Source organism: Larimichthys crocea, chromosome XV (assembly GCF_000972845.2).
Source record: "Larimichthys crocea isolate SSNF chromosome XV, L_crocea_2.0, whole genome shotgun sequence".
Taxonomy (NCBI): domain Eukaryota; kingdom Metazoa; phylum Chordata; class Actinopteri; family Sciaenidae; genus Larimichthys; species Larimichthys crocea.
This window is the reverse complement of record NC_040025.1, coordinates 9,434,273-9,446,939: the sequence shown is the minus strand read 5'-3', so window position 1 is coordinate 9,446,939 and position 12,667 is coordinate 9,434,273. Positions and strand designations below refer to the sequence as shown.

Below are 12,667 nucleotides of genomic sequence, written 5' to 3'. Positions count from 1 at the left end.
AATGGAGCACAGCAGCACAGGAGACCTTAAGAAACTTCTGAAGGATATTTTTTAATTTCTAACATTTCTAATCTACAAATATGAAGAAAATATACCTATGTGACTTAATTTTTTCCCCCTTATTTGAATTAACTGTGAGGAAGTGTGTTGCTTTGGGTGCATTAACATTATTCATTAACCTGAGCGGGCACAGAGATCAAATTGGCTGCCAATCTAATTTTCAATAAACGAGGTGGACTGACATTATTGGCAGCACCTCGGTGGGGACTCTGTTTAAAATTCCTGGGCACTTCCAAAGGCTCAAACAAATCTCGCCTCACTGCAGTGTTTGTACTGCTTCAAACAATCATAAAAAACAGACATCTGTTTATTTCATATTTCTTCTTCTTTGCTTAAATTCACTCAATCTAACAGATCAATTCGTTTGTGTCATTATTTGCCTCTTTAAACTGACCAATCTGTTTGTTTGGAGGCCACTGAAATAAAAATAAAAATTCACAATTATTGAGATGTGTAAATAGACTGGACAAGCTTAACCTGGGAAGGCACTCTCTGCATTTAATGGATCTTACTTCCAATTCAGTGCAGCTTTCTTTGTTTCCCACTGAGGCAGCCTTGTGCATAGAAGCACTGTTGAGCACACTGACCAAAATCATGATGACAGCAAAGCTACAGCTCGAGGGGGGGTTCCAGCCCTTTGAAGATAATACACATGTGCATCCAAAAAAGGCACATATAAGAAAGCACAATGTGGGGTTTCAATCTTAGAAAACACAAAACAAAGATGCGTGTAGTGTATCTGCTGAAGTCTCCATCAAAGTTGAAATGCAGTTAAATAAAATGCCAGCAGGGAGCCCGGGCAAATATGCATGAAGTTTTCAACTTAGATGCAAAGGAATTTATTTTCTCTCAGTGTGAAGAATGTTTTAAAGTCTGGAGGATAAGCTTTTCACTCGCAAACCACTATGGGCATACTAATATGATATTACATTTAGGAAAACTGGCAAATGGGCAAAATGGCAATACATGGGCACATAAACTAAACCTTAAACAATGATTTACCTCAACCGCTTTTGGGTTATTGCAACTTACCACATGTGAGATTCTTAATTTTGGGCTGTGTAAGCTTCTTTTCTGGAGACAGATGGAAACTTTACGGTTTACATGATTAGAAATATTACCCAAAACACTGTATGGCAACCACAGATGGAGCGAGAGCATCCAAAAGCTGCAGGAGTCACTTCTTTATCCTCGTCTGATTTTCTTCTTAAAAGTCTCACTCTCCTCACTTTCCCTAAAACTCTTGAAATCTCGACCATGACTTGCTTTACCAGCTGTTCCCTGTGCAGTAGCAGCAGCACGACCCAAGGCACTGTGTTAAACTCAAAACACAAACTTATTTTGGCGTGTTTAATTCTCATCTTCGGTGGTGACTTGAGGACAGTTGTGTTCTTAAGTGAAAGAGAGAGAAAGAGAGAGAGTGTGTTGGTTTTGTTCACCCTACCTCTGGGCTAAGAAGTCCACAGTCATGTCTGACAGGTTCATCTCCACGTCAGGCTCACACCATCCTGTGTTAAACAAAATGTGGCTGATTATGAAATAATCTGAAATAAATAATCTGCATGTACCTGGAGCCAAAACAATTAGAACAATTAATCAATCAATAATCAGACTTAAACTATAAAATATAAACTATAATAATCAAATCAAGTAATTTTGTATCAAACATTTCAGCTTCTTAATATCTTCGGGTTTTAGACAACACACAGGTTGTTTCTTCCTACTTCAGATAGATCTGCATGTTTGTATGAGTCAGTGAGTTTAGGTGACCTTGTTGTATCCAGTACTCAGCATCTTAGTGCTTGTGCCTTGACGCCCTCTGCTGCATACAAATCAAAAAGCATGAGGAACAACAATCATTCACGCTACTACAGACTATTTACCCCCAAGGTAACTTTGTTTTTATGTTCATGATTTTGAAAGTACATTACATTTACGGATATGGAATTTGGTCATAAAAACAATAATAAGATTAATTATTAGTTATGCTGCCATAGGACTAGACTGTCTCGTCTCCTCTCCTCTCCTCTCTCTCTCCCTCTGTGTCTGTCTCTTTCAGGGTCATGCCTAGTCGGGCACGGTATTGGTTGAAGATGCAGTCACATCTCCTTCTCTCTCTCTATCTCCATTACAGTTTATAGTCAATTCATGATTTGCTGCTGCTGTGCATTTGTGTCTCTCTATCTCTATCACAGGTTCCACTGCTGCTGTAATCATTTTAACAGTCATTGTTATTGTACAATATGTTTGTGTTGATTTGTCCTGTACACGCGACATCTATTGCACGTCTGTCCGTCCTGGGAGAGGGATCCCTCCTCTGTGGCTCTTCCTGAGGTTTCTTCCACCTTTTCTCTCTGTTCAAGGGTTTTTGTGGGCAAGTTTTTCCTCACTTGAACCGAGGGTCTAAGGACAGAGGGTGTCACTCCCTGTACAGATTGTAAAGCCCTCTGAGGCAAATGTACTTTGTGACTTTGGGCTATACAAAAAAAAAAATTGATTTGATTAATTATGTAGACACAACAGTCCCTTTTTTGCACCATCCTCCAAGAGTCCAAATAAAAACAACAAAACAAACCATCATCAATAATTTCAGCAATAAAAACATGCCACATTCAGCGTAATATTTATGTTTAAGTCTACGTTTACCTGTCAAGTCCTCTGTTGTGTTTTTTTAACTGTGGTTTAAAAGACATTTACTTGACTTTGTTGGTAAAGTATTGATTACACCGGGGAACACAATTTTTGTTCTATTACATCAGGTTTTTTAACTATAGGATCCCTGTTTTCTTAAAAAATATGAAAAATACTATACTTAACAGATATGTGCTTGTTTTCACTAAACAAAATGTGCAATGATCTTTTTGCTCTCGCCAAGTCATGGGGATACCAAATGCCAACTTTTCATGTGTTCAATTTTACTTTAAAATATGCAAAATATGCTTGTTTGACCAATGCACCGATGTTTGCTTTCCTCTGACTTGGAATGGTGAAACTAGCACAAATATAGCAAAAGGAGTCAGGGTTGTTTAGGCATTTAGGACGAGAAGTAGCAGGAGCAGACATGATCTGGAACAAAGGGAATATATACCTATGTAAATAAAACCCTAAGATGGAATAGTTACAAGCTTTGAAAACTACAAAAACAGCATAAAACCAAATAAAACATACAACAGTAGGGTTACAAGGTTAAGAGAAAAGCAGCACAAATCCTCTTCATTCCTACTATGCTGGCTTTCTGTTTGCAGATATTGATAGTACTGACCTATTGGGAGCTGCACACACCTCTCACCGCACTGTCTCAATTTGTGACTGCACAAACAAGTTGCCACGTAGCTGTAGATGAGTCCAACCAAAATCAGCTGGCAAGTCTTACTGCAGCTAATCAGTGGGATTTTGCTCATCTGGAGGGTAAACTGTGGAGAGAAAAAAACTGACTGCAATTTTGGAATCAGCGTGCCAATTTTAGTTTTAATCAGTATAAACAGACTACAACAGACTATTTACCTCCAAGGTAACTTTTTTTTTTATCTTCAGTCTGATTTTGAAAGTACATTACATTTACAGATATGGAAGTTGGTCATAATAATAATAATAATAATAATAATAATAATAATAATAATAAAGATGAATTATGTAGACACAACAGTCCTTTTTTTTGCACCATCCTGCTCCAAGAGTCCAAATAAAAACAACAAAACAAACCTTCATCAATAATTTCAGACAATAAAAACATGCCACATTCAGTGTAACATTTATGTTTAAGTCTACGTTTTACCTGTCGGGTCTTTAACTGTAGTTTAAAAAGACATTTACCTGACTTTGTTGGTGAAGTACTTTTCTTTCAGGGTCTTTATTAAACTGACACATAACGCGTTACCATGGTAACGTGGAAAACGCCCCCCCTTGGTTACCGCTCGCGGCGACGCTCACGCTCTAAATGTCAAAAAAAAAAAAACGCGGCATTTTTCAAAAGTTTGAAAGGTAAAGCTCTTCAGCTCTGAACCTGCGTGTAATTAATTAATTAATTAATCACTTTTTATACCTCTACATAAATCACGACCCGTGTTAAAGACGTGCTGACGTCGTGTTTACTTAAAACTAGCCCAACGGTCGTGACTCGAGCTAGGCTAGTTACCTTAGCAACACGGCAGCTAGTTTAATCCACCGCTGATGTTTTTAGCTCCGGTTAGTAGCACTCAAAGAATAAACTAGTTACCTGTCATTGTTGTTTCGTCACCAGGTGACAGGTGGCTCAGGTGTTCAACATGATGTTCTACACTCAGCTCTTCACGTCCAAACGCGGCCCGCTGGCCAAGATCTGGTTAGCAGCTCACTGGGAGAGGAAGCTCACCAAAGCTCATGTGTTTGAATGTAATCTGGAAACAACCATCAGAGACATAATATCACCAAAGGTAACAAAAAAACCCTCATATAAAGTGATATATATATATATATATATTATATGTGTGTGTGTGTCACCCACCGTGATAAAGCTGTGTGCCGTGTGTTTGTGTCCGTAGATGAAGATTGGTTTGAGGACTTCAGGTCATCTGCTCATCGGTGTGGTCAGGATCTACTCCAGGAAAGCAAAGTATCTGCTGGCAGACTGCAGCGATGCTGTGGTTAAGATTAAACTGGCATTCAGGCCAGGTAACACATCCTATTTTTAATAACTTAAGACCTGAGACAAATGGTAAGTAAGTAAAAGTCCAAAAGTGTGCGGCCCCACATGGATTTACAAGAAGAAGAGTTACTTACACACATGCAAAGGGACATGCAAATGTGGAGAGAGATGGTGGAGTGATGGGCAGCCACCCACAGCAACGCCCTGCGAGCAGTTGGGGAGGGGGGTTCGGTGCCCAAGAGGTGAACTGGCACCCCAACCAGTCCACCCTCCATACTTTGGTCCATACTGGACTACTTGAACCGGCCACCCTCTGGTCCCCAAGCCAAGTCCCTACAGACATAACAAACAAAAGCAATGAACAATTATAAGAGCAAAACAATGCATGGCTATAAAAATGAGACACACACATAGATACATAGGTAGATTTATTGATCCTGAGGGAAATACAAGCAAACAAACATTAAACATGCATTAAAATTAAACTATAACACAGTAAACATACATTAAAGTTAACCTATAAGATAAATCTGATTTAAATTAAACCTGTGTTAAGATCTTTACAGATAGAAAACATTATAAAAAAAAGTACAATAGAACCTTTTTTAAATGAGAAAGAAATAAAATGACAAATACAAACAAAGCAAAGTGAAACATTTCCTGTAAACAGGAACTTTAACCTGCATTCATCTGATAGAAAAACAAATCAGGACATCTTATGATAAGGCCTGTTTATCTAATGTTGTGATATATTGGACAATAGAACAAAAAGTGCATTTCATGTATAACCTCTCCAAGCTCACGGGAGACACTTTCTATCCTCCTCTGGAGTCGAGACAGAAACAGACCTCTGTGCTCTGGATGATAAATACTCTTTAATCAGTCTGTATGTTCTTCTGCTGTCCATTGCTGTTTGTAATTTCCAAATAATATTGTTTTAATTTGGCTAACACTACAAAATAGCAGACAGAAGCAGCACAGAGATTTTCACAGGGCAGTGGCGTCACATTGGACTGGCTCAAATATTAATCATTAAAAAGCAAAGGTAGCGTATGACAGCTGTGACCAACTGGATCCACCATAAAGGAAAAAGAAACAAAATACATAATGTGCAGTATTTTTATTTTTTTTTTAGCCACAGTTGCTGTTTCTGTTTAGCTCATGACAGCTTTTCCTGAATAAATTGGGCCAAAAACTGTACTCTGCAAAAGCTGACTGCAAATTTAGCTCTGCAGAAACTTCCTCCACAGCCAGTTACAGGACGAAATGGAGAAACGGGGTCACGGTCAGGCAGAATGTGTCGTACTCAAAGTAAAATACACTCAGTTGACATTTCCTTGGGTACATCTAGCTGGATCTAATGCAGCAGCCTGTCATAAAGGTTATAGTATGTCTTAATGTTTTAGAGAGATGCTGTTGAACTGTATAACATTTCAGAAAGAGGTCTGTCTTATAAATAGGCTCAACAGTAGCAGTAGCCAGCATAACCCGGTAGCATCCATGAAGTTGAATCTACATGAGTGGAAATGCTGGTAAATAACTTCCCTAATGGAGACAAACCACCAGAGGGAGATATAGACTTAATTACTTAAACAACTTGTTTTGGAAAAGTAAAGCTTAATGCATTTATTCGTTCACTAACACACAGAGAGGTTTAACTCTCATTAACTGCTTTATTAGCTCAGCTGTCAGCTACTCGTGTGTATAATCCGTCTGTGAAAGTAACAACACGCTGCCTGTATTTTATTTATTATCTTTTACCTCTTCCAAAGAAATACCTCTTCAGTTAAATCAGTGGCTGCTGTCCACACCTCTTATTATTTGTTCTGCTTCTCATTCAGGTCAGACAGACATGCCTGTGGAGGGGCTCGAGGCCACAGTAAAAGCAATTACCTTGATCGAAGATTTCACTTCTTTTGATGCTCAGCTGCCAGACCCGAGGTAGAGAACTTTTTGAGAAACTCAGCGCGACGAATCAAGTTTCAACGTTTGGATTTCAAACATTACTGATGTTAAAAATTTTGTTTTTGAATTCTGGAAGGAACACTAACATGTTTGAACAGCTATTGTTGTCTGTCTGTGTCCACATTGTGTGTGTTCGCTTCACACTGGGACATCAGGAACATCGATGTCGTGGACCACTTTACGCTGAACCAGAGTCGAACAGAGGAAATCACTCTGAAAGAGGATTTTGGAAACGGTTTTCTGAACCTGGCGGATTTCGGTAAGAACCGGTTTCTTCTCGTGTTTGCTCCATCCTGATTCGATGTGACTTATTGCCATTTGATTTATTGTAGAGCTTTTTGGTATATTCAGCGTTTATTCTTGCAATAAACATGTAGAAGCTAAGCATATACTTTCTAATATAATTAGACTTCTTTGTCAACACATCCCATGCAAAAAAGAACAAATACCAAGAATGAATACATTCTACTTATAAGCATTTTCTGTGCGGCTAAAGCCTGATAGATCTTATTTTTCTGTGTGAGCGCTCCATGTGGCTCAAAAACTAATTAAAAACACATTAATAAGCCGCGCATGTTCCTTGATTACGATGAGTTTAGGCACTGCTGTGATAAATACTCGCTGGTGCATCAAATCACATCTGAATATAATCCCTATTAAATATGCTGTGTACACCTGAGTGAGTCCTTCAGCTTTTTTTAGTTTAGGAAAAATGTTGTAGAAATTAAATTATATATTCATAACCAGATTTACATCTACAGCAGGAATAAATGTGCTTGAGGCTGAGCTCCACAGACAGGATAGGAAGGTCTGAGTGTGAGAGACAGACTAGTGGATTATTGTTTTTAGTCTTTTGATCTTCTTTAGGGACCTTCACCTTTTTAAAAATGTGGTTTTCCGTGTAGATGTGACACGTCATACTGACTTTACAATGTTTCCCCTCTGATCTGTAGGAGTTGACTCCCAGAGTCACCAGACTGGACTACTGGATATGAACTTCCAGGGCCTGGCTGGACATGGAGACGCTTTTGGGGATGAGGACAGAGGGTTTGACCTGCTTGGTAATGATCGTTAACCTAAGAAACATGATGCACCTTTGACTTGCTTTACTGTGTAAAGCAGTATATAGTGACATTTAACCTTTCACCAAACTAAGTAAGTTTGTCAGAGTGTTTTTTACAAAAGTAAACATTGTGATGAAGATCCCATTTCGACACAGACTGACCAAAAGATGTTGCTGTGACACAGTGACATGTATAACCCCAATACGATGTCCCAATTCAGACCGGTTATGTCATAACACTAAAAAAATGTGTTCCTGTTAGGAGCCTGGATATGAAATGGATCAGAGAGGAAGAATTAGGTTTGGGCTCTGTGAGGCTAGACATGACCTGAGTCTTTGAAAGATCCGGCCTCTGAACACAGACAACAAATGGACGTTCTTGATAACGAGTGAATGATGAGCAAATAAGAAAAAGATATTCTCTCTGCGCTCATTCATCATCAAGAAAATCACACTTCTGTTACAGATCACATTCAAATAGTGAAGCTATCTGCTGTGTACTGCTGCCCCTATTACTGTAATAATAAGAGTGATCGGTTGTTTATTAATTTTGAATGACCCTGTAGACTTTCTGACAAACTCCAGTGATCATATCGAGTCCTCCAACTTCATCCCAGAGGGGCCTCAAAATGAAACCACGGAGATCTCTGCACTCAATTATCAACAAGGTGATGATTAATAATTCATCGTTAGTGCTGCGCCTGTATTTTGTTTGATGGCACTGCAGCACCGCTGGTGTCATGTTTTGTTCATCAGCAGAATACATTTACATCGTGACTCTTGTGTTTTCCAGATGCTGACAGAATGGAGGTGGAGACGCCCACGAAGAGTGAGACCACTCTGCTCGCTAATGAAGAGATGGCCTTTGCCCTCGAACCTGTGGCCGCCACTCGTAGGCACAACCAAGCAACTCACACTGTGTTTCTTCCTGTCACAAACTTACTGTATATTATGCAAACATTTAATGAGGCGCTACCACAAGAGTGGGAATCACCGCCCTGAAACCGTCGCTGTTGAGCTGGAGTTCGTTTCTCGTCACACAAACTCTTAAACCTTCTGCTGTTTCTTTTTTCAGCAAACTCCGAGAAGAAGAGGGGGAAGAGGAAACGCAGGTTGGTTGTGGACCACACCAAAGAGCTGACCGATGAGTCCATCAGAGACCAGCTTAATGACTACTCAGATCTGGTCGGCCCTTTTGACATGGCCCCGCCGACCCTGCAGCTCATGCAGTGGAAGGAGAGCGGAGGTGTAGGCAAACTCTTTGCACAGACGTGTTTGTCCGTGGTGACTCCACAGATAAAGGAGGTAGCAAACCCCAGAAATGTCTATCATAGAAACATTGAATCTATCAATAGTGAACGTTTAAGTGCTCTTGTTAAACCTCATTTTGTCCTTGCAGCTGTTTGTCAAGAGCGTTTTCCGGTTGAAATACTCCAGTATGTGCGGTGAAGTCGAGGAGATGCGTCAGGATGGACAAGAAGGTAGGAACCTGCACAGGAGCAGTGAAAGAACAATAATCGAATCACTGATGTTTTCTTCTTTTTGTTTTGTTTTTCACACGTTGTTCTGTCTCATAGTTCAGAGGAACATGAGCGCCCTCACCACAGACGATGTCAGTGTCGTAGATTCGTCATTGGATCCTGAAAAAACACACAACACTGAGACGACGCCCTTCGATCACGCGTGGGACGATAGATCAGATCACTACGAGATCGCACAAGTAAGCATTAGCATGTTAGGTGAAGAGGAGGTATGTATGTATTCTCTCTAATCTACGGTTTATAATCTGTGCTGTGTGTCTGTCAGGATGAAAACGGGTCGGAGTTCACCCACCCAGAACTTCCATCAGAAGACTCCATGTTTGTGCATCCGTCTTACATGGAGCAGGAGACTCCATCAACCTCCCTCCTCACTCAGGTGCTTGTGAACAAACACACAAAGATGTGACCAGCGCAGGGAGTTACTGTGATTACTCTGCTCAGATTTAATTTGCCTTATCTCTCTGGAATAAGTCGATAAGGCGATTTGAGTTTTTTTATTGTGCTGCATTCCATTTCGCAGTGACGCTCTCATTTTGTCTTGTACCCTTTACTACCCTCATCCAGGCTGTGCTATGTTTAGCTCAGCTCGAGCCTTTGGTCAACAAGACAAGTTATCAGATGGCGTGCAAGCACATGAACACATACACACTCATACACAGGGAACTTAAGTCAGGAGAGCGGTCGTTACGCACCGTGGAGTCCCAAAACTAAGTTGGAAGAGCGCATGTTCTGGCTCAAACAACCAAAATAAAACATGATTATTACAGGATTATGTAAGTTTAAAGAAAAGAGAATGTTAATTCGATAAAGAAATCTAATTAGATAAACAGGTGGTAAGTTTTTTTTCTCAAACCTTTTAAGATTATTATTCAATTTCATAATCCTGAAAAAGAGCTGAAAATATAGAAAAGAAAACCAAATCATCTTTGAAAGAAAGTTGTTTACTTCAGTACACATGTACAGATCTGCATGTTCAATACTGAATGAGTTAGAGAAGATTCAGACGTATCACACACGGTGAAGTCCATGATGCCTCAGCATATATTTGTTTTTCAGTTAAATTATATTATAAATATAAATATGTATATTATAAATTATAATTAAAGTTCAATGTGATCCACTGTTAAACAAACCATTTGTAGAAGTTTAATCCTAAATCAACGAGTAATCTAATCATTATTTTTGCCCTCATCGAGTGTCCCTACTTTGGGATGGAAGTGAACTAATAATGGATGATTATCTGCAAAAATGGCTGGTGCGTTAGACAAGCTGCAATCTATCAGCGTTCAGCAGATGGCGAGTGTTAATTTCCCATGCTGCCTTGGAGATCTGCCGAGCATCGCTCACTGAAATCCTTTTTAACTTGCAGTCTGTGCTGAACAGCCAGGACTTTGAGGACAGGAGGATAACCAGGCACGCACAGAAGCTTCTGCACGGCCTAAAAATACACGCTCAGGTATCGGAGTCACGGTAACACCAACAAACACACACGTCATGTGGTGTATCTGTAACGCAGGACTGAAATCTATAGTCACAACGTAGAGGGATTTAAAGATGACAAGGTCGGGGCAGGATTAACGCTCCGGTATTAAATTCTCTGTTTTGTGTGTTCGTCCAGAGGAACAGCGACACCACGTTCAGCCTGGAGGCGCTCTGTAAAGGAGCCACTCGCTCGCAGGCCGCAGCCACTTTCTTCTGCCTCCTGGTCCTGAATAAACAAAGTGCGCTTCACCTGCACCAGAGAGCGCCATATGAGGACATCCTCGCAACACCCGGACCCAAATTCTACGATTAGTTTCAGGAAAACACGGCCGTGGTTGCAGTCGTGGTTTTACTCGATCTGCCTCACGTACAAGTGCTACTTTAACCTGAATTCAACATGCTACTTATTTTAGTTTCTGGGCTGAATAGTAAAAAAATATTAATTATATGGCGCACACATTAGTATGTTTGTGTGTCTCAGAACTTGTACATACTCTCTTTGCTTGTTCTTGGTTCATTTGTGAGAAATTGGGGTGGCATCAAATGAAGGAAGATTTTGTGTAAAACTCTTTGTCAGACTATTTTTATTCGGGGAGTTCCTTTAAAATGTATTTAGTATAGTTATTTTATATCAGTAACCTCTGACATTAAGCACTTATCCTGCATGTTCAGTTGTGTTTTGCAGTTCCAGTTCTTGTTGATTTCAGACCTGTTCTGCACCAAAATCAACATTTCATTGTAAGAAAATGTTGCATATTGTTGCTTTAAAGTAGAAGTATTATCTTTAACGTCATATTGATCAAATATTTGGCAACTATGTGAAACACATACAACGATGTTACGGACACAGATTCATATATTTATCGTCGCTCTTGTGGTCTGGATGTTCAGTCTTATCTCCTCTACAGCACTGAGCTGTATCCTGTGGTGACTGCTGTTAAATTACACAGTTTTAATTGACTGAAAGTTATATTTATTTATTAGCCTATAACTTGGATTCATATGACATCACGGCACATTTCAATGGGACTACACGATAAAACAGATCCATATTAAAAGTACAGCAATGACTTTACAAAACTGGATTTCAGTGATGTTTCCCACTCGTCGTTGGTGTTCGTTATGTAAAAAGTTTGAACTTTTAAATTGTGTTTTTCTCAAGTTGTAAATATCTTGTGGACTGTATTAAAATAAATGGATGTGGTTTTAATTTATTTTAATGGGCTCTCTAACTGTGACCTGCAATCTGAATCACCGCTGCCTCACCTTGAAAAAAACCTCACACTTTATTCAGATTTCTTTATTCTGCACAGCTTTGATGTCATATCAGAATCAGAAATACTTTATTAATCCCCGCAGGGAAATTGTGTTTGTTACAGCAGCTCCCAGATGGTAAGTTAGAGTAAGTAATAGCAAGAAGAAATAAAAACATTTGAACATAACACAAGTAACAGTGAACTATATGATATATAAAACTAAAGTGTTTGAGAGACTGTACAGAGAATAGACACTGATTGTTTAAAGTGCAGTATGCATGCATGAGAAAATTGCACTTATGTATTGCACAAGCAAGTTCGATAGCTACTGCACTTGTCTGATATTTAGAGGGAAATAAAACATATGAAACCGAATCTAGAGGATGGATATTCAAGAAGGCTGATTGGTAAAGGCTTTAAAGCTCCAAAACTGCATTAATACCAGAATGAAGCTATTACAATACAAGTAGTTGATGAGACCCTGGTCAAACTAAACCATTGACTGATGTCATGACACTTTTAAAACAAGTGTGTTGCAAAGAATGTTGCAGTTGCAGTGATTTAATATACTTGACTATCATTTTGTTTTCTCAGTACCTCAAATTAAATATGTTAATAACAATTATTATAATTATTGTTAATGTCTGTGGCCTGCATCTGCACATCCATCCATGAT

The 12,667-nt window shown here is 39.4% G+C and overlaps 2 protein-coding genes across 9 annotated transcripts in view; one reads left to right on the top strand and one right to left on the bottom strand.

The window, feature by feature from the left end:
- samd10a (sterile alpha motif domain containing 10a) overlaps window positions 1-4,387 on the bottom strand; it is a 45,620-nt gene extending 41,233 nt beyond the window's left edge. For 2 of the 7 annotated variants that reach the window (XM_027288827.1, XM_027288829.1), the window contains exons 1-2: window positions 4,277-4,387; window positions 1,505-1,568 (exon numbers count right to left, since the gene is read on the bottom strand). The gene's annotated coding sequence lies outside the window, so the exon portion shown is untranslated. Of the gene's footprint in view, window positions 1-1,504; window positions 1,569-3,322; window positions 3,474-3,873; window positions 3,985-4,276 lie in introns of those variants that run through there. The other 5 variants (XM_027288825.1, XM_027288824.1, XM_027288826.1 and 2 more) reach the window with 5 other exon arrangements.
- Window positions 3,948-11,935, top strand: rad21l1 (RAD21 cohesin complex component like 1). 2 transcript variants are annotated; one of them, XM_027288820.1, is made up of 14 exons: window positions 3,948-4,041; window positions 4,301-4,472; window positions 4,581-4,710; window positions 6,526-6,625; window positions 6,805-6,908; window positions 7,603-7,710; window positions 8,279-8,380; window positions 8,506-8,604; window positions 8,788-9,017; window positions 9,112-9,193; window positions 9,290-9,432; window positions 9,519-9,629; window positions 10,623-10,709; window positions 10,872-11,935. In XM_027288820.1, exons 2-14 carry the CDS (start codon window positions 4,326-4,328, stop codon window positions 11,046-11,048), a joined length of 1,620 nt encoding a protein of 539 aa, XP_027144621.1. In that variant the 5' UTR covers window positions 3,948-4,041; window positions 4,301-4,325; the 3' UTR covers window positions 11,049-11,935. The 2 variants fall into 2 exon arrangements, with proteins under 2 accessions (XP_027144621.1, XP_027144622.1); XM_027288821.1 differs by lacking the exon at window positions 10,623-10,709.
- The last annotated feature ends 732 nt before the right edge of the window (window positions 11,936-12,667 follow it).